The sequence below is a fragment of the Peromyscus eremicus genome, chromosome 2 (genome assembly GCF_949786415.1).
Source record: "Peromyscus eremicus chromosome 2, PerEre_H2_v1, whole genome shotgun sequence".
NCBI lineage: Eukaryota > Metazoa > Chordata > Mammalia > Rodentia > Cricetidae > Peromyscus > Peromyscus eremicus.
The window spans coordinates 121,807,570-121,829,008 of NC_081417.1; the positions used below are offsets into that span (position 1 = coordinate 121,807,570).

Consider the following 21,439-nt stretch of genomic DNA (forward strand, 5'->3'; position numbering starts at 1 on the left):
TTTCCTGAGTGCTGGAATTACAGGTATGTGCCACCGTACCATGTTTTGCGGTGTGCTGTAGATCACACCTAGGACTTGGTGCACCTTAGGAAAGCTTCTGCTAACTCAGCCACACCCTGCCTTCAATGGTTATCTTTTTTTAGCATAGCATTTACATCTTCACCCCATCAACAGGATGTTGTGTGTTTTTATCTTTATTTTACACTTGAAATAGAAGCTCAAAGAGGATCAAGATATTGCACTTAACAAGTGTTACAGCTGGAGCTAAAAGCAAAATTCACCTTTCTTAGCAATAAAAGTCATTTAAAAAAGATTTCAATGAATAACTGAGTATTAAGAAGGAGGCTGCATTATCCTTTGATTTCACTTTTTAGAAGGGTGGCATTCTGAAAAAAAAAGTGAAAACAACCACATTTTCAGTTATTTCTAAATTTATAATATCCTTACTCACTCCCAGGGGCTAGTACAGCTTTATTTAAAGAAAAGAAAAAAAAAAAGGAAGGAAGGAGGGAGGGAAAGAAAGAAAAAGAAAAGGAAGGAAAGAAAGGGAAAGAAATAAAGGTAAGGAAAGAAGGAAGGAAGAAAAGAAAGGAAGTAAGAAAGAAGGCAGGTAGGCTGGAGAGATGGCTGCTTTTCTAGAGTTCCTGAGTTCAATTCCCAGCAACCCATGGTGACTCACAACCATCTATAATGAGATCTGGTGCCCTCTTCTGGCATTCAGGCAGAACACTGTATACATAAAAAATAAATAAGTATTAAAAAAAAAAAGAAAGAAAAAAAAAAAAAAAAAAAGAAAAGAAAAAAAGGACTACAGTTCCCAGCATGCTTCACGTTGCATCTCGAGCCTGTACTTTGGAACTCCAAGTTCCAGAGTGCAACGCTCCTCCATCTCCTTTTGGTTCACTGGGGTCGTCGAGACTACAGTTCCCAGCATGCAGCACCGCCGCCCTTTGCTTTTGGCGCCCCGATGGACCCTGCTTCGGAAAGACGTTTTGGGCTCCAGACGTCTGTTCCCTGAGTCACAACCCCCCTGGAGGCATGTGGCTATGAGGCAGTTCTGGCCGGCCGAGCCTGTTCAGAAGAAGCCGCAGGGAGATGGCCTGGCGGCTGTGCAGGGCTCTGCTCAGGCAGTGTTTCGGGCAGCCCCAGCTGGGTCCTCCCGGGGCTTTCCTGCCTTTGAACAGTGGTGGCGGGCGTGCACTCCGTCCCCGGCACGCTTGAGAGCAGGGGCCGCCATCTCCATGGCCACGGCTGCGAGTGGGCCCTGCGTCGGCGGGGCGCGGGACATCCTTTGGCGCGTGAGTTAGCGGGCGGCGACACTCACTGCCTCCTTGTGGCCGGGCGGGCAGGCTCTGGCCGTGCGGTGCGCTTGGCTGGAAGTGGCCTGTCTTCCGGCGGTTTAGGAATAGCGCGCAGGGACCTGACCACCTGGGGGATTGGGTGCAAGGGTGTGTGTGTGGGGGGGCGGGGGGTGTCTTCAGTGGCAGTTGGGGTGTTGATCTGGAGTCCGAAGTGGAAGTTGGTCAGCACGGGTGGGATGAGTCGCATGGAAATTTGGACACGTTAGGAAAGATGTAGCGCAAAATGTTAGTGATTCGAACTGCTGCATAATGCCTTGATCCTAAGGGTTACAAAATGGGAATGGGTGCCCTGTGCTACAAGAATGTGGTGTGTCCTTAGCAGACGCTGAGCTTATTATATATTCTTGGTTTAAGACTGCCCCATGCATCGATTCTATGTGTGGGCGTAAAGAGAATAGAAGTAAAGAATCTTTTTCGAATAGTGTTTCTACCTGGATGTCCTGTAATCTATCCCAGGCTAAAAATAAGATATTTAGGTCAGTTTGTTAACCACCTGTGTCGTTAGTCACACTAAATCCTGTAGAATGTATTCCCATTTTTCTTCTCTTTCCTCACACACACACACACACACACACACACACACTGTGTGTGTGTGTGCATTCAATCCCACCTTAAATATACTTGATGTTACACTTGACTCTGGACCCAATGCCAGCATCAGTTCCCTGACAGTGCGAGGTTCTGTAGTGGTATGTGACATTAGAGATAGTGGCAGCCATTGGGTTTTTCTGTAACTGCATGGACTATGATTTGGGTATAAATAGTAGTGGTTAACATTAGTAGCCTCTATGCAAAGGCAGGATTTGCAGAGCTAAGTTCATGTAACTGACTTCATGATTGAGGAGTTCTGTTCAATTTTAGGTTTTGGGTTGGAGGATAGTTACAAGCATCATTTGGTCGGTGTTGCTTCTACCTGTCTGTACCATAGCCTTTATAATCTTCAGCAGCGTCGATTTATTCCACCCTATACAGTGGCTGTCAGGTAAGTGGCAATTTCCAATTACTGTCTATAAATTGACACATCAAAACATTCACTTTGAGATAAGGTAAAGGCACTCCCTGCATAACATAAACTGTCATTTTGTTATATAAAAATCAGTAAGTGTGCCAGAGATTTTGTATGATGACAGAATGAAAAGGTCATTAAAAGGCTACAGAAGTAGCTAGGTATGGTAGTGTACACCTGCAGGCCCAGTGTCACTTGGGAGGCAGAGGCAGGACAATCTGAGTTCAAGGCCAGTCTGGGATATACAGTGAGAAAAAGAAAAAGACACCACACCAATGAAGACTTACCCTTTTGTCTTTTCCTTTAACAAAATATGTTTTTTTAAATGTGTATAAATATTTTACCTGTATGTATGTATGTATGTTTATCACATGCATGCCTGATGCTTATGGATCTCCTGAAGCTAGAGTTGCAGAGGGTTGTGAGCCACCATGTGGGTTCTGAGAGCCGAACCCAGGTCTTTTGGAAGAGCAGCAAGTGCTCTTAACTGCTGAGCCATCTCTCTAGCCCCATTTCCTTTTTTTTTTGTCTTTCCTTTTGGACAAATTTATTGATTTTTATCTTTTAAAGAAAGAGTACTGTCCCTGTCATCTATTTAAAATTGTAGATAGGAACTGTGACCTATATTCTTAAAAAAAGAAAAATGTCTAAACTAGCTGATTAGTGGCACTTTTTTTTTTTTTTTTTCTTGAGACAAGGTTTCTCTGTGTAACAGACCTGGCTGTCCTGGAACTCACTCTGTAGTACAGGCTGGCCTCGAACTCACAGAGATCCACCTGCCTCTGCTTCCCGAGTGCTGGGGTTAAAGGTACGTGCCACCACTACCCTGTTAATGGCACATTCTTATAGCCCAACTCTTAGGAGGCTGTAGCAGGAGGTGCTGGAGTTCCAGGCCAGCCTGGGATACATATGGAGTAACTATTTGAAAAAGCAATAAGTGACGAAGCAAAAACTATATAAATATTTAAAGAATGCTTCCTTCTTACATTGTGACCAACAAAGATAAGAGAGGCCAAAAATAGAGAATGACAGGGAAGACTTAGGAAAGTCCAACGAGGAAGAAAAGATGGAAGCAGGCTGAAATGTTTGTTGGAATCTTCGGGTGGAAAATAACATGATGACGTTCAGGAGCTCAAGGGTGGCTGAGGGGGTAAAGTGCTTGCTGCTGAAGCGTGAGGATCTGAGTTTAGATCCTCAGCACGTACATAAAGCCAGGTGTGTGACATGCATCATAACCTCAGCATTGTGCTGGGGCTCGTTGGTCAGCCAGCCAGCTGGTGAGCTCTGGGTTCAGTTTGACCTTAGGTCAAAACGTAAGCTGGAGAGCAGCAGAGGAAGAGACTTACACGTGTGCACGCATGAGCAAGCACACCCCCACAAAAATAATTTAAAACCTTCAGTGAGTTCATTGAAATGTCACTATTGGCTTCTGTCCGTTGTAGCCATTACTGTCAGGTGTGCCAGGCCCTAAGTCTATTACCTCTTTCCTATAGTGCCACATAGTGAGGTGTTGTGTGTGCTTTGTAAACAGAGCACTAAGGTTCAGGTTAAAATAATCTGTTTAACATCCAGCTAGTAAGTGACTGAAGTCTCTGTCTTAAAATTTGTTTTTCCATAGTATGACATAATAGATAATTTTCAAAAAAATTTAAGCTGGGTGGTGGTGGCACATACCTTGAATCTCAGCACTCAGGAGGCAGAGGCAGGCAGATGTCAATGAGTTTGAGGCCAGCCTGTTCTACAGAGCAAGTTCCAGGATATCCAGAGCTGTTACTTAGAGAAACCCTCCTTGAAAAAAAAAAATTAAAAAACATAAATATTGTCAAACTAGGTTTTGAAATCTTGAAAGTATTCCCTAAGATTAAAAAACACGAATTACTTTGGGAGATTTTTTTTCTCAATAATATCTTCCTTTATTTTTCTTTTATAAGAACATGCCAGTTATCACGGAGCTAGAATCTTGCATTGTTTGGCCTTTGGAAGTATTGCTGCTAATTGATAGAGTAATGCTTTTGTTGATGTGTGTCTGTCTCTGCCAAGTCACACAGGACTGGTGAAATTATCCCATGAGCCAGTGCAGAGACGGCAGCTGATTAACTGTGGAGGCCTAGGAAAACTGCAGTTAATTTTGGTCTTTGAATTCTACTTTGAAAAATAATTGCTTTCATTAAGTGAGTCTGTTCAGCAAACATGTCCCATGTCTCTTTTTTTTGTTCATATTTTTAGATAGTAACATACATAGTTTAAACTTGGAAGCATGTTGGTTGTTGAGTTGCTCTGAAATGCGATGTTTTGGTTTTTCACGAGGACATCTTTGGTTTTTGTTATTTAGACCAGCCCTTTAGATGACTTTTAAATTATACCATTTCCAAGTAACTTTGACTTTAGCTGTAGGCACTAATTGCATTTACTAAGTAGAGTTTAAAAATACTGTTTACATTTTGAAAAGAGACTTGGTATGTTGCTGTGGCAGCTTTCACGTGATGAAATGTTTGCATATGTCTGTGTGTTCTCTGTTACTAACATCTGTGTTTTTTAAAGAAGTTCTAATACCATTCTCCAGTACCCAGAACAAAGTCTCAGTAACTCACTTGGGGGCTTTTGGGTTGATGTCCTATTGTAAGCAGTGCACAAATAAATTCTTCAAGAGAGAAACAGGCCGGCCTTTAGAGTTAAAACTGCACTTGTGGAGTCAGCTGAGACAGCTCAGTGGTTAAGGGTGCTGCTGTGAATCCTGGGGGCCAGGGTTGGATCCCAACACTCACAGAAGAAACCAGGTGTTCCACAAATGCCTGGAACTCCAGCTCCAAGGGACCCGGTGCCCTCCTGTCCTATGCTGTGTCCACAGGTCCACATACATTCCCACAGACATCTGTACACACAAAGTTGAATGCACTGGTTGTGGTTTGAACTCTTGTATTGCAGTGTGCGACACAACTCTAGGACTGAGTAGGCCTCACTAACTCCTTTCTCTTGTGTTTCAGATTCTTTCAATGACTTGTGTAGTTCCCATGTAATCTTCTACCTCCTGCTGCTGTCATTGGTGATTATAATAATAAGTATTTTCAATGTGGAGTTCTACACAGGTAGGTTTCTGAATTTTAATCTTTAAAAGTTTGAACATCAGGGGTGTGGCACATGCTTGAACACTAGCACTACGGAGGGTTGAGGGAGGGTCACCACAAGTTCAAGGCCAGCTTTCGCCGTGTAGTGGGCTAGACAGTTAGCCTAGGTTGGATGGCTAGACACTGTGTCAAAACAAAACAAAACTAATTTATTCTACCCAGGGAAGAATTTCAAAAATGTGTGCATAGTCTCATTCTGTTGTTCTTCGGGTGGTACGTACTGTTATTTTGGTGTTTCTCTTTTGAAGATACAGTTAGGCCTTTTGTGACAGACATTCTACGAGTCTGCTTACAGAAGTTGGCTATATAGAGAGTGGTCAGAGTCATCAAGACAGTGGAGTAGTGGTGCCAGGGCTGCTGGCGAAGGGCTTGGCCACTGGTGAGGTTTGTCGGGAGGACAGGAGGTCAGGAGGTGGTGCTGGGCTGGTTGGCAGCACTGTGAATGTCCTCGTGTCTCAGAACTGTGCAGTTAAAAAGGACTCAAATCATAGATTTTATTTTCTATTTTACCACAATGAAAAAATAAATGTAACCCTTTTAATAATTCACAGCTAGCAAGCTGTGAGTTAGCAAGTGAATTAGGAAGTAATTCCTTGTAGGATAGGGGACCAAGTCTGGGCTGACCTCAGATTGGTAGTACTTCTGCCTCAGCCTCCTGGATACTGGGATTGCAAGCATATATCACTGGCTTTGTGAGGTTCTCCCTCCCACCCCACAATAACAAAGTCTATGGTTTTAGAATATTTACTTTAAAAAAATTGGGCTTTGCCTTGGGAGAATCCTGGATTCCAGAGCATTTTCACACCTTTTCAGACTCCTAATTTTGTCACTTGGGGTTTTCTGATTATTTATTTATTTGTTTATCTTCCTATGACATCTTTCCTTCTCCTTTTAGCTTTTTAGTATTAATTTAGTATTAGTATTTTTTTTTAAAGATTTATTTATTATGTATGCAGTGTTCTGCCTGCATGCCAGAAGAGGGCGTCAGATCTCATTACAGATGATTGTGAGCCACCATGTGGTTGCTGGGAATTGAACTCAGGACCTCTGCAAGAACAGCCAGTGCTCTTAACCTCTGAGCCATCTCTCCAGCCCCCGTGTTCTACGTTTTAAAAAAACAGTATATGAAATTTTAAGTCCTGACTGGATATTGTAACATATTGTTCTTTGCTTTCATAGTGCTTTCTCGTTGGCTGGGGCTCTGTCTATTCTAACCGTTTCCTTGGCTTATGGCCTGTGTTTTTACACTCTACTGTGCTCCTGAGCCATCCTCTATGTGTAGGTGGGCCAGGTGAGGGCGCTCAAGTCAGTGTTTTTATTATTTTATTTATTTTTTGGTGTTTTTTTTTTTTTTTTTCTTTTTTTGAGACCAGGTTTCTCTGTGTAGCCCTGGCTGTTATGAAACTTGCTTTGTAGACCAGGCTGGCTTCAAGCTCAGAGATCTGCCTACCTCTGCCTCATGAATGCTGGGATCAAAGGTGTACACTAGTGTTTTTTAAAGCCTCACTGGTCATATTGGCTTGTCCTGTAGGAGTAGGCTTATGTATGTACTGTGTGCAAAGCATCATGTGCTCCCAGCTTGCTCCAGAGGATCTGTGAAGTGTATTTGCTGACAGGTAGACTGGGCAGGTGTGAGGGAGTATAGAGGGTCACCTTTGACCCAGCGTAGGAGTGTCCTAGAGGAGCTGATGGCTGGACCAGACTTTGAAGGAGGAGTTGTATTAAGCAGACAAAGAAGAGAAATGATTTTCTAGGGAGAAGATGGAGCTTGAGAGAATGTTGAATGACATGGCGGCAGGGTTTGTCCCGTTAGGAAGTCAGTCACATAATTGGCTTTCAGGGTAGTCTTAGTGGGAAGAGGAGGTGGTGGCTGCTCCCTACCTAAAGTGCCACCACGTGTTTGAGCCCTCCTGCACACTTCATTCCTTGCCAACGCCATCATCTCTTTTCTTTGAGTATACCAAAAGAAGATTATTGCGTGTCTATGTCAGGCAGCTTAGACATAAATACACTTTGCTCCGTTCCCATGATTGCTTCCCAGGTCACTTCCAGAGAACTGTTTTGGGTGGTTGGCGAGGTCTTGAAATACCTGTACAGAAGCTCGTAATGCAGGCTTGGTGGGTAAAGGAGAGGGCCAGCTCTAACCTCCACACGGACCTCCCCACAAATAAATAATTTGCAATAACTGTACAAACAGTTATTATTCATAATTGTGATTTTTGCCTTTGTGGTTTATTTTTCACAGGTGGATGCTATAGTGAGTTTCAAATGCTGAAATAAAGGCAATTTAGAGCTATCTTCTAAATTACTTATTTTATGGCTCTTAGGAAAATGTCTGAGTTGGCATTATGTTAATTACCAGAGAATATTAATTTAAAGAAATGAAAAGGCCAAGTGTATGGGAACACATTAGTAATCAGGAGGCAGGTAGGAGGTGTATATCAGTAGTTCAGATACATCCTCCACTATGCCATGAGTGAGGCCAGCCTGGGCAACCTGAGACCCTTGTCTAGAAAACAAACAAACAACACCAAACCCAAGAAAGATGAAGAACGTTGATTGGGCTCATCTCTAGATTCCCTGGTTTTTCTTGTGTGTACCTCTTTTTCTTTATTTCAAGTTATTAAAGGCTCAAGTTGTTAGCCTAAGAGCGTCTGTACTGGGTTTTCCATTGGTTGGGTGTTGTGGTGAGGGAAAGTGCTGTCTCCTCCAGCATCGGGTGCCACAGTTACAAAGCCATGGTGCTGTGCTTTCTCTGCAGTTGTGCCCTCCATACCTGGCTCCCGACTGGCCCTGATCGGGAGGCTCCTCCACCCTCAGCAGCTCATGCACTCCTTCATACATGCTGCCATGGGAATGGTGGTGGCGTGGTGTGCGGCCATCATCACCAAGGGCCGGTATAGTTTTCTCGTGGTCCCCTGTACTGGAACTGAGAGGTATGGTAAATGGGTTTTTTTCTTCTTTCTTGGAACTGTGTTTACTTTCTTTCCAAGTCAAAGGAGACCTATGGAGAGCAGTAGTGTTGCACTCTGCTCTTCAGACCCTCACAGAAGTTCCTGTTTCTTTGTGTGAACTGTTAGTGATATTCTGTGTTTGAGGAAATGAGCAGAATTCTAAAGACATTTGTATGTGGAAGGCGCTGTATAGGTGCTGCTGGGTTCCTGGGGGTGATTCAGGGACAGTCTCAGCTACTTGAGAGATGAGAGTGATAGGCCATGGATGAAGATATAGATATAATAAGGAACAGGAAACAAGATCCACGTCAGTCAGTCAGGTGTGGTGCTCTCTAATTTAGAGGCCAGTGCTCTCCAGATCTGGTATCTTTCCAGGAACTTTAGAGACAGCATCCAGAGACCCGGAGAGGGGAGCACAGTTAGGAGAGTCCTGAGAAGCCCAGAGCTCCAGCACCTCCAGTAGGTACATGAGGCTATTTGTCCTTCCTTGTCCAGATGAAGTCAACTTGTCTTGGAAGCAGCAGGACTGTGGTGCACATTCTTACCTCAGATTTCCAAGGAAACAGAGCAGTACTCAGGATCTCGTGCGTCAGGGAGAAATGCTTTGTTAATCTTTTGCTCCTGTTTACCTAGAGTGAGCCATTTTGTTAGAATTGGGGCATTTCTTAAGTGATTAACGTGGAATTTTGCCTTCTGGCAAGTAGCCTTAAAACAATGATAATGTGTTTTTGACTGTTGAATTAATAGCTTGGCTTTCCTCTCAGCTTAGATAGCCCTGCCGCCCAAACCTGCATGAATGAACATCACCTGTTTTTCCTGCTGGCTGGAGCATTCATGGGCTATAGCTATAGTCTTCTGTATTTCATTAACAACATGAATTATCTTCCATTTCCCATTATACAGGTAAGATAAAATTTGAGCGTTTCCTTAGCTATAGTATTAACATTGCTATGTCTATACATATGGCCAACCTATCTGATTATGTCAAGATTGATCAGGAAAACTCCATGGTAAAATCGCCTGACTGCTGAGTTCAGGTCCCATGAGAGCGCATAGCACAGGTGTCTAATCCCAGGTTGCCTGGAGGACCTCCCAAAGCTCAGAGGTCAGCTAACCTGGGGGTGTAGGGTAAAGAGACCCTGTCTTAAACACGGTGGAACAGTGAAGAGCAGCGCACAGAGATTGTCCTCTACCTCCACAAATACCCGCTCCCATTCAGACGACCACCACCACCACCCCCCCACCCCCCCCACCCCCGCCACACACGTTCTTTAGCACTGAAATCATCACAAGGCAACTGAGAAGACATTTGTGTCAGTGAGACTTCAGTGTGTTTTTCAAGCTGTAGCCCCCCTTTCCTGCTGCCACTCTCAGAATGCTGCCCCCTCTTTCCTGTCCTGGTCATATAACACTTGTGATTTAGCAGGGCTGAAGGAAGAGGATGACAACATTCAAGTGCTTTTGTAGCCCCTGCTTAAGGATGTGCAAGTGATTTACGAACACATCAGTTATTGTCTCAGACCTAAGGCATGGGTGTGTAAATAAAACTCTTTCACCTGGTTTGAGTGGTGTAGTTAAAACTATGCTTCAGTTTGTGTGTGTGTTGCACAAATGTGTACATGTGTATGCCTGCTCACTTGAGAGTTGTGTGTGTTGAGGCTAGAGATTGATGTTGGATGTCTTCCTTAATTGATTTTCACTTTAGATTTCAAGACAAAATCTCTTACTTAGTCTGGAATTTATTAACTTGGCAAAGCTAGCTGGCCCCTGAACTCCAGAGATCCTTCTGTCGTGGCCTACCTTAATGCTAGGAGTGCAGACATGCACTACCACTTCTGACTTTTTACTGAGTATGCGGGATCTGAGCTCAGGCCCTCATGCTTGGATGGCACATACTTGATTAAGCCGTTTTCCCTGCTCGTTCACTGGGTTTGTCAAACATCTAATCTGCAGCAGGCGAGCTTCAGCAGGCAGAGGTACTTGGAGCACAGATCTGATGGTCTGCACTCAGTCTCTGGATCCCACAGTGGACCTCTCCAAAGTTGTCCTCTAACCTCGAAATGCGCATTTTGACCCATGTCTGCTTGCAGACAAACAGACACACAAATTTTAAAAATAAAAAACCAAAACCCCCAACTAATCTAGTAGGAGTAAAGCTTGTAACCGAGCCATGTGTTTCTGCTGTTTCTTCTTGTGTTTTTATGTACTTCATTTCTGTTCTGGATGTGAGGCCTAGGCACTGGAACAAGCTTTGAACCAGTCCCTTCCCACTGGCTCCCACACTGGTGGGAAAGACGTGAGGTGTAAAGCAATCGTGCGGTAATGAGAATTTTGTCCGTGAGGAGCACACTAGGGTTCTCCCACCTAACGTGTCTCATGCCTATTGCATCAGCATGAGCTGGTGAGCATACATCTGTGAGAAGATCATGTCCCTCAAAGACTCTGACCCTCACCTTCCTGCAGTTGTGTAGGAAAGACACTTCCTGATTAGGAACTCTTTACATTTGTGAAATGTTAAAAGTAGGATGCACCCACAGTATCTTCAGAAAAATTCCATACAGGAATACCCTGTTGTGCATGACCTCAAGTCCAAACATGACACATACAGAGAATGAGAAAACTGAAATGTTGGAGAAAATAAGACATTCTTGCTGGATCTCCAGGTGAAATCGACCGTCTACTTAACATCACAGATGTGCAGTGACCACAGGAGCTAATAGTTGACAGTGCTGATCAATTATTGTTTCTACCATATAATGCCAAATTTTCATGCTTTCGTTGTCATTTCTTTTGATGAAATTTTGGATTCTTGAATCTCTAAAGTTCATTCTAAAATGATAAACTTTCACTTCAGATTAACTTGTAAGAATATATATATTTAGACAGGGTTTCACTGCATAGCCCAGGCTAGTCCTGAGCTCTGGCTCTTCCTGCCTCAGCTTCCCAAGTGCTAATGATAGGCATGTGCTGCCATATTGGCCAAAATGCATACTTGGGACATCTCTTGCAGCTACACATACGTGGCCGTCTGCCTGGGTGGGCGCTGTTTTTGGAAGGTGGCAGGACAGTGGAGTCAGAGAGGTGAAGGTTGGGTGCTAATAGTTGAAATGATGGATTTGGGGTCCAGAGCTGTCTTTTCTCGTCAGTCAGATTTGTGCCTTTGTTTTTATTGTGGTAAGTTTGCCTCCCTGAGAGCTGAGGTGAAGGAGCACACTGGCTTAAGCTTTTCACTCTCTAGGAGCATTGCTCACACACAGTGTGTGATCTTGTCTTGTGCATGGTCAGTTGATGAATAAAGAGAGCAGGGTGAGCTGATAGGAAGCAAGTAGATGAGAGAAGACAGGCCCATTCATTCCTTCCCCTGTCAGCCTCTAAAGAGTGATGGATACTTGTAGTCATTTACTTGATATTGTCAGTATTCTTACTTCTAATCTTAGTTATAGAGTGTAAAAGCTATTAACTATTTAAACATCAGACTAGTCTGTCTTTTTGTACAGTTATTGTGGGTCTTTAAGTTCTAAATTACGTTTTTATTTCTCCGTGTGTGTGTGTGTGTGTGTGTGTGTGTGTGTGTGTGTGAATGAGAGAGAGGGAGAGAGAGAGAGAGAGAGAGAGAGAGAGAGAGAGAGAGAGAGAGAGAGAATATGTGTACAGCTTGTAGGAGTTGGTTCTGTTGTATCATCTGGGCCTCATGTGGGCTAGAACTCAGATCATCAGGCTTGACAGCAGGCAGCTTTATCCACTGAACCATCTCATAGGCTCCCAGTTGTAGTTTGTTTTGTTCTAATTTAATTCTTTTTGGTGGTGGGGATTGACCCAAGGCCTCACACATGCCAGGCAAGCTCCTGTACCGTCTAGCTGCAACCCCAGCTCTTACTGAAGATGGTCATCTTGTGCCTCTACTAGTAGTGTCCCTCTCAGAATGGAACTGAATGTGTCGTTTGACGTTTTTCTTGTTGTTCTCCACAGCAGTATAAGTTTTTACGCTTCAGGAGATCTCTCCTCTTACTAGTTAAACATAGCTGTGTGGAATCCCTGTTCGTGGTCAGAAATTTCTGCATTGTGTATTATTTTTTTGGTAAGAATTTCTACCTTCTAATTTAGTATATTATTAGCTCATAGTTTAGAAAATGTCAGTTGCAAAGTTACTCTTTATTGAGTTAGTATTTTTTTTATAGTTGTGCTTGATCAGTTAAGGGAATTTTTATTAAAGGGAATGTGATACATACATGTAAAATACTCTTTAAATGGAGAAATCTCTTGTGTTGTAACACAAGATAGGCCGTGAGCTGTTATGTTCACCTCAGAAAACCAGAGGCTGCACAGGTCAGACAGAGCAGAACAATAGTTCTGGAGGCTGTAAGCTGGGGACAGGGAGGAGCTGTTCAGGGCGGTGTCCAGTCTTGCACTGTGAGGTAGTTCTGGAGATGTGTTGCACAGTAGTCAGCAAACAGCTCGGGGCTGCACCATTAAAGGTAGTAAACATGGCAGAGTCAGAGGACAGCTTGCAAGAGTTGGTTCTCTCCTGTCATGTGGGTGCTGGTGGTGAGCTCTTCCCGGCTGAGCCATCCCACCAGCTCCGAAGCAGCACAGCTACACACTGTGCTCTGTGTGAATGAGAGGAAGGGATGAGTGATGCTCACCTGTGGCCTTCGAGACGGGGTGATGGAATTGGTCACAGTTCACGGTGTACATCTGTTAGCCACAGGTACTGTGTGCTGAAGAGCTAGAAGTGCTGCATAGTGTCTATCACAGCTGTCTTGTCTTGCTTTGTTTTTAATAACCATGGTGACCAAGACTTGTATATCTCAGAAGTGTACAATGGAAAGACTTCCAGTATTTAGAAATGGTTCTCTTTTCCCGTCCATTCCTAATCAGACAGTCTAGCATTTTAACTGAGGTCTCCCTGTGTAGTTGAACCTCGTAGTGTAAAGCACCCTGAAGAGTGTCAGTCTGACTTCTCACGGTCCTGTCTTGGTATTGTTCTCCTCAGGCCACATTCCCAGAGCGTGGATTAGCACCGCTATGGACCTCCACACAGATGAGTAAGCCAAGTCTGATGTTCCTGCTGCCCGTCTTTTCAGTTTTACCGCTTTCCTTACTGCTTTCTCCTTGGATGTTTGTTCGTTTGTTTTTAATTGAAATAAGAAGCAACAGAAGAGAGGGAGGTGCTTGGTGTAACCAGAAGGTGCTGCCTCATGCCCTGTCCTGTTTGTAGTCTGAAAACCACACTGCTGCTCACAGTCCTCAGCCACTGTGGGATCAGGGAAGGCTAAGCTTACCTCGACACCGTGTCCTTCCTGGGTTCCTTACTGTCTGTTCTGTGCTAGACTTCTCAGCCTCTCCTACTTCATTAAGTTGGGTGTTCAATGCCGTATGCTCTGCTTCATTGGGTTTATCCACTTCATTTTAACCCTAGAGATGATGGAAGGTCTGTGATCTTTTCAATGTGTGTTTGAAAGTTCAATCATTAATAACTCACTAAGATTTCCGAGTCGTGCACCTAGGTGACCACAGGGAAAGACTCCTGCCATCGCCACTCACTCAGACCCTCCCCAGACCTAAGAAGTAGCAGTCCATTGTGCTGCTGCTGCTGTTAGACATCCTCCACACTAAAGTGGCCTTTCTGAGATGCGTGGCCTGTGTCTGGCTTTGTCATCCATTATGTGTCATAAAATTTATCCTGTTCATCCTATCTATGATTTTTTTTTTAAATAAATGCATTTTTTTAGCTGGGCAGTGGTGGCACATGCCCTTAATCTCAGCACTTCAGAGACAGAGGCAGCCAGATCTCTGTGAGTTCGAGGCCAGCCTGATATACAGAGCAAGTTCCAGGTCAACCAGGGATACCACACAGAAACCTGTCTCAAAAAACCACAAATAAATAAATAAATGCATTTTTTTCTCAGAATTTTTTTAACATTTATATATTTATTTACTGTGTGTATGTGTGGCCATCAGAGGCATCTTTTGAGATTTGCCTCCTTCTAGTATGTTCTCTTTTTTACCATGTGGGTCCTGGGGCTGGAGCTCAGGTGTCAGACTTAGCAGCAATGCCTTTACCCACTGAGCCTGTCACCAGCTCTCTCTAAGAACTTGTACTAACATAGTGATGGTTTCCCCGTCAAGTAAACCCTGGAAAACTACACACAGTAATGTGTCGTTCTTTCACTCTGCCTGTGAGGCGGCCGTAATTGAGGGAGGCTGCAGTCAGTGGATACCCCGGAGTGCACTGTGTTAGTTATCTCACTCACACGCTGGCACAGCTGAAGGGTTCATCTAAGCCGGATGGAGGTGCATTCCTATGATCCTAGGACTAGTGAGGCTGAAGCTGGAGGATCGTGAGTTCAAGGCCAGACTAGGCTATACGGAGAGATCCTGTTTCAAATAAACAGAGACCATAAAGGGCTTAACCTGTTGTTTCTGTATAAAATCAGTTTCCTCCAATGTGTGTCCTTTGGATTTTTGTTACTTCACTGTGAGACTTGTATCATATGTGGAATTCACTAGGTTCAGTTTTAGAGAGTTGGGGTTTTGACACATCTGGATATTTTAGAGGTACTATAGATTTCAATTTTTTTAAAAATAATTTTTAAAAGATTTAATTTATTTATATTTTATGTATGAGTGCTCTGCATGCCAGAAGAGGGCATCAGATCCTATATGGATGGTTGTAAGCTGCCATGTGGTTGGTGGGAATTGAACTCAGGTCTTCTGGAAGAGCAGCCAGTGCTCTTAACCACTGAGCCATCTCTCCAGTCCCCAGATTTCAAATATTTTGAAAGTTCCTAGGTAAAATTTAGTTTTGTCCTCTGCTTGGTTACTAGATGAGAAACCAAATGCACGGGACGTTTATTCGGTTAGCCTACCCACAAACTGGGTCAACTGGAAAGAGGAAAACAATATTTGATAGAAATTTAAGTTTTTGTTCTTTCACTCAAAACTACCTTATAATATGGCCAACTGCCTAATAGTTTTCCTTCATGGAAGTCAGGCCCTCAGTCAGTATTTACTTAGAAGCTGAACATAATTGTGTCATGTACTGGCCTTCCCCATGAATACCAAACACTGTGGACAACCTGTTGTAAGCTGGTTTAAATCTTGTGAGCGTCTGAAGAGTTTGAATGAAGAGATGACACTCTGTTGTACGGATAAGGAAAGAAAGATGGACGGAAGGATATAGGTGATGATTTATCTAACCGCAGTGTGTAGATGGCGGTCAAAGTCAGATTCTGTTTTTGTGCAGTTGCTAGTTTTGTGGTTACAGGATTTATAGATTCTGTTTTTGTGCAGTTGCTAGTTTTGTGGTTACAGGATTTATAGTAGTACTAACTAAATTACTCAAGGATTTGTAGGACATGAGCTTTTAGCTTCTTAACATTCTAATAGTTTTTAAAATTATTTAAAAAGCAGAGATCAGACCAGGCCGTGGTGGCGCATGCCTTTAATCCCAGCACTCAGGAGGCAGAGCCAGATGGATCTCCATGAGTTCGAGGCCAGCCAGGTTTACAAAGTGAGTTCCAGAACAGGCTCCAAAGCTACACAGAGAGACCCTGTCTCGAAAAACCAAAAAAAAAAAAAAAAAAAAAAGCTGAGATCATTGTTTTTGTAATAAGTGCAGTACTCTGAAACTGTTTATAATGACACACACATGATCTAGAAGTCCAAATTATATTTTTGAAACTATGGTGGCCTTGAACTTCAGATCCTCTTGCCTAGTTGTGTTTTATGGGTTTAAAAAATTAAGCCATGAAGTAGCAATAATAAGCTTCCACCTGTCCTAAGTAGTTAGGCTTATAGACGTGGCTCTGACTTCCACAGTAAATGGTACTGCAGATTTAAACTCGGGGACCTGCAGGGCCAGTGCCTGCCGGCAGTTTCCCTATGGCTCCCTACGTACCTCTGAGGGATGTTAGGGAAAGAGCTTTAGAAGGGTACCAGCAAATAGGCTGTCTTTCTCAGTGTGGAGTCCTTGTCTTTGGCTTGGGAATCATGGTCCTTACTGTTCTCCTAGGCAGGCCCACAGGCCTCTTGACACGATAGGCGGGCTCCTGAATGTCTCCCTGCTCTACCATGTCTGGCTCTGTGGTGTCTTCCTTTTGATGACTTGGTACATCTCCTGGATACTCTTCAAAATCTACGCCACGGAGGTCAGTATTGGGAGGGTTTTTGTTAATACTGTTGTGTTTCAGAGAATAGAAAGTGATGCTTTCAGCAGATCACTGCTCAAACATGTTACTCTGGTGGTTTTCAGTTTCATCCTTCACGCTGTGTTTCTTTCTTTATTTCTTTTTTTTGGTTTTTCCCGAGACAGGGTTTCTCTGTGTAGCTTTGCGCCTTTCCTGGAACTCACTCTGTAGCCCAGGCTGGCCTCGAACTCACAGAGATCCCCCTGCCTCTGTCTCCTGGGTGCTGGGATTAAAGGCGAGTGCCACCAACATCTGGCACACTCTGTGTTTCCAAGGAACAGAGTTGGTGCTCACAGAGTATCTGGGAGTTAAACTGGGTGGTGTTTGCTGTGCTTTACTTAGAGCCTGGCTTTCTTCCTGGGTTTTTGAGTAGGAGACGAGCCTAGATTTTAAATTAATTTTACATGCTATCGAAATAGATACTATCAACATTTAAATATGCAGTTATACAATATTTGCTTTTTGAAAAACATCTTGAAATTTATTAAATGATTCTGAAAATTCTGTGGGCAATTCTCACAGAATATTTAAAAAAAGATTTATTTTGTCATATGTGTATGGCTATTTTGCTAGCATTCATATATATGTGCACCACATACATGTATGTTGCTACGAATCCCTTGAAACTGAAATTATAGACAGTTTTTGTGAGCTGCCATGTGAACTCAAGTCCTCTGGAGGAGCAGCTAGTGCTCTTAACTGCTGAGCCATTTCTCCAGCTCCACAAGAAAACTTTTTTAAATTTATTTTTATTTCATGTTATTGGTGTTTTGCCTACCTGTGTGTCTGTGTGAGGGTGTTGGATCCCTTGGAATTGGAGTTATAGACCATTATGAGCTGCCATGTGGGTGCTGGGAGTTGAACCTGGGTCCTGTGAAAGAGCAGTCAGTGCTCTTAACCACTGAGAAATCTCTCCAGGCCCACAAAAATCTTTTTAAGTGAAGAGTTGCATTTAAAAAAAAAAATCATCTCGATATGTTTGTCATAGAAGTATGGTATTGATATTATCATCTCTGTTGTAGTTATCAAGGCTTCACAGGCTCTTTGTTCCTGGAATTTATTTCTGTTAGTAGATGTTGGTTTGATAAAATTGGGACAGTGACACTTGGGAAAATATATTTGTTTTTATTTAAAACTTTATTCATGTGAGTATTTTGCCTGCATGTATATCTGTGTACCACACGAGTGCCTGGGGTCTGTGGAGCCCAGACGAAGACATTTGATCCCCTGGGACTGGAGTTATAGATACTTACATCCATGCAATATGGGTTCCTCTGGAAGAGCAGCCAGTGCTTTTAACTGCTGAGCCACCTCTCCAGCTCCCACAGTAACATTTTTTTAAACAGTGCTTTTGCAAAGAGCACTGAAGATGTCGATTTGATTGTATTTGTCTCTCTCTAATCTCAGTCAGTGCTCACTGATTATAACAAGGACAGGAAAAGAGTTCCTTTCACATTCTTTGTATGTGATTATATCCAACAGGCTTATGTGTTCCCTGTTCAGCCCCCATTTGCGGAGGAGTCAGATGAATGCCTCCCCAAAGTCCTCACCAGCAGTCCGCCTCTCATCATCAAGGTACCAGAGCGTGCAGCTTCAGTTATCTTCCCTCCTTCCAGAGCTGGAGGGAACAGTTAGCACAGCTAGGCATTTAGATAGGCTTCTTGAGGGCCTCTAACAGGGGTTCTCAACCTGTGGATCAAATGACCCTTTCACAGAGATTGCCTAAGACTGTTGGAAAACACAGATATTTATGTTACAATTCATAACGGCAAAATTACAGTTATGAAGCATCAACAAAAGTAATGAATGGTTGGAGGTCACCAAATAGGAACTGTATTAGGAAGTTGAGAACCACTGTCCCAGAATATTCTAGTGTTGGTACTGTAAAAATGACCTAGTAATGTCATTAAAAAATTTTTTTTTGTCATTTCAAGTGATTAAATAAAAAAGTAAAGTACCCTGGGTATGCACCAGCAATGTACATATGTTTCCCAGGATGGCTTTGAACTCCTGGATTCATCCTGAACTCCTGTCTGAGCTGCCTGAGTAATGGAGACCACCGGCTGCCCCACCAGGCTCAGCTCAGCTAACTAACTTTTCATAAACACATCCAGTTCTCTCAAGCATAAGATGCCGTGGTAGCCAACTAGATCCATACTCTTTGTAAACCGTTCCTGGCAGTAACGCAGAAACACTGTGTGTTTTTACATTGTGGAGCTAGGCCCACTTATTCATGCAGTGTGTGTTGTCTCAAAGGTAGTGTGCTTAGTGGAATGTTGACATACGAATTACTAAGAGTTCTAAAACAAATCATAATCATAAAAGTTAAAGAAGTTTACAAACTAAATGAGAAAAATTGTTTTGATTTAAATTGCCATTTGAGATTGTAAAGGAAATCTAAATATAACAGGATATAACTTATCCTGCTGAAAGGTCATGGTGCCTTATTTATTGTATACTTTTATGTTTTTCAGACAGCATCATGCTGTGTAGGCCAGGTTGGACTTGACTTTGCACTTGTCCTGCCTAAGCCACCTTCTAAGTGCTAAGGCATGTACCAACATGCCCAGCTAGCTTACTACTTTAAAAATAGTTAAAAGAAAATGCTGGGAACCCAGTGTTTTTGTCACAGTCTAGAGAAGCTGTAAACAAGTGGGAAAACGAACCATCGAGGCACTAATTGCCAGTAAGTAGTAGCTACTCGTTTGGGTACTTACTAAATCTTTCTTAGTAGGCAGGTGTCAGGTCCTGCTGGCTGCATTGGGTACAGCGATGACTAAGACATAGCATAGGCTAATGGGAAAGCAGACGCAACCCCGCTCAGTTTGTACTTGCCAGTGCAGTACTGCTCTTCCTCCCCTGGGTTCCCATCCTTGGCTGCTTCTCAGAAGGAGCACGCCTTTGCAGTAAAGAGGCTTGCCGGGGAGAAGGTAGATTTTCAGGAAAATGCTATAGCTCTGTGTTTTATGTGTTAGGTGCTGCCTTGGGTATGGCAGCGAGCAAGATAATGTTCTTATTCTTGTGGGTCTCATAGGCGGAAGTGCCACAGTTGAGAGATGTCAGTGTGTGTGGGAGGACAGAGAAAATTCCAGAGGGAAGCCATATTGGAGTTTTCCATTACAGAGGTATAAAAATACAGAGCTCTGTAGTTCTTGTATGTATCTGGAGCATATAGTGTATAGGGAGGTAGAGCAAGAGAGTTCCAGAGATCCAGAGAGGAAGGTTGTGGTCCTGAAATACTTTTTTTAGAAAAGTCCATCTGATTGCTCCTCGGATAAGTAATGAGTCTAGATCTTGTGTATGTAACAGTGTTTCTTTTTTCCTTTTAGTATTTGGCCTTACAAGACCTGATGTTGCTTTCTCAGTATTCTCCATCTCGAAGGCAAGAAGTTTTTAGCCTCAGCCAACCAGGTATTGCTGAGAGTAGTGGATTTGATTGTGTGTGTGTGTGTGTGTGTGTGTGTGAATGCTCATGGGCAAGGTGCTCCAAACTTTTGGAAGAGAGGTCTAGTTCATCCATACCACACATCCTCAGCCCGTAGATGAAGAATGGACTAAATCTTAAATGACTTACGCAATTACTTTGCTGTGGGTAGAATTTATGTCACCAGGAAAAGCACTTATTTATTTGTGGATATTCATTTCTTTCAGCTCCTTAAGTACCTGAATCTGAGGGAATTATGAGTGTCTTAGCAGGACAGTACAGCCTAAGAATCTCGGCTGTTTTAATGCTGTTGAGGACCTTCAGAACTAGGTGGCTTCCTTCCTAGATGGGAGTAAGGGCTGGAGTCAGATTTCTGTTATTTGGCTCCATGGACAGAGCTCTCTGCTCCTGCTAGGTTACTCTGCCTCCTTTCTAGAAGAACAGGTAGACCGAGACTGGACTGATGGTGGCTGAGGGCGCCCTTGGCAGGCCAGACTCTCCAAGGCTGACTTTGCCAGAGCTCTCGCTGCCTACGCCGCTGCTGCCGCCGCCGCCGTGTTCTTGGCAGGGAAGTAGTCCAGCCCCAGCCCCAGCCCAGTGGGAAGGAGCCTGGGGAGCCCTGCTTTCTCTTTAGCACTCCATTGTTTTGCTAAGCTCGCCAATTCCCAGACTGTAAAAGGATCGTAGGTGGTTAAATGTGATAGGGAAATGAAGCCGAGTTATATAAAAATATAATTGATCAGATTTGCTCTCTAGTGGTGAGAAACCAGAGCTGGTGCCGTGGTAGCAGTGGTGCTTTCCTGTCATACTGGGCTCATCCTCTGCAGTCGTTTTTCCAGAGATTCGGGCAACTGACAAAATATCCTGTGCTCTGCCAGAGAACTTCTGCTCTGAGGCATATGATTAGAATTTAATTAGAATATTACACAGCTCCTAGTTGTCCTGAGTTCTCAGTACAGTACATCAGTCTGCTGATGAGAATCTCGTGTGTGCTTGCTGATTAGGTGATGGTCCCCTTACAGGGTACAAAAGGAGTAAGTGTGAGAGTGATCACGTGACAAGGAAATGCATGACATGAGATGGGAGAAGCTCACCGCGGTCTGCTGTTCTTAACACGCAGTGGAGCATGTGTGGTCCTTACGTGATAACTTGAATAGACAAAGGTCATGGAAAAATCAAAGACATAGATGAGAAGAGAATTTTATTTTTTCTAAAGAATGAGAATTATTAGTTCATGTTAAATAACACACTGGCACATATGTAAGCTCTCCAAGTACAAAAAATTGAGTGGTAGAGTCTGGGTCTGCTTATTTTGGTGTATGTTTTTTTTTTCATTTTGCTTCTTTTTTAATTTAATGAAGTTTAAAATCAATTTTAAAA

The 21,439-nt window shown here is 43.3% G+C and overlaps 1 protein-coding gene across 1 annotated transcript in view; it reads left to right on the forward strand.

Moving 5' to 3' along the window:
• The first annotated feature begins 884 nt into the window (after nucleotides 1–884).
• The window catches only part of Ndc1 (NDC1 transmembrane nucleoporin), a 51,069-nt gene continuing 30,514 nt past the window's right edge, over nucleotides 885–21,439 (forward strand). Inside the window, exons 1-10 of the mRNA XM_059254645.1 lie at nucleotides 885–1,298; nucleotides 2,223–2,343; nucleotides 5,352–5,453; nucleotides 8,254–8,428; nucleotides 9,211–9,349; nucleotides 12,416–12,524; nucleotides 13,440–13,491; nucleotides 16,461–16,596; nucleotides 18,118–18,210; nucleotides 19,965–20,046. Coding sequence (XP_059110628.1) covers nucleotides 933–1,298; nucleotides 2,223–2,343; nucleotides 5,352–5,453; nucleotides 8,254–8,428; nucleotides 9,211–9,349; nucleotides 12,416–12,524; nucleotides 13,440–13,491; nucleotides 16,461–16,596; nucleotides 18,118–18,210; nucleotides 19,965–20,046 — 1,375 coding nt within the window. The 5' untranslated portion in view covers nucleotides 885–932. The remainder of the gene's footprint in view (nucleotides 1,299–2,222; nucleotides 2,344–5,351; nucleotides 5,454–8,253; nucleotides 8,429–9,210; nucleotides 9,350–12,415; nucleotides 12,525–13,439; nucleotides 13,492–16,460; nucleotides 16,597–18,117; nucleotides 18,211–19,964; nucleotides 20,047–21,439) is intronic.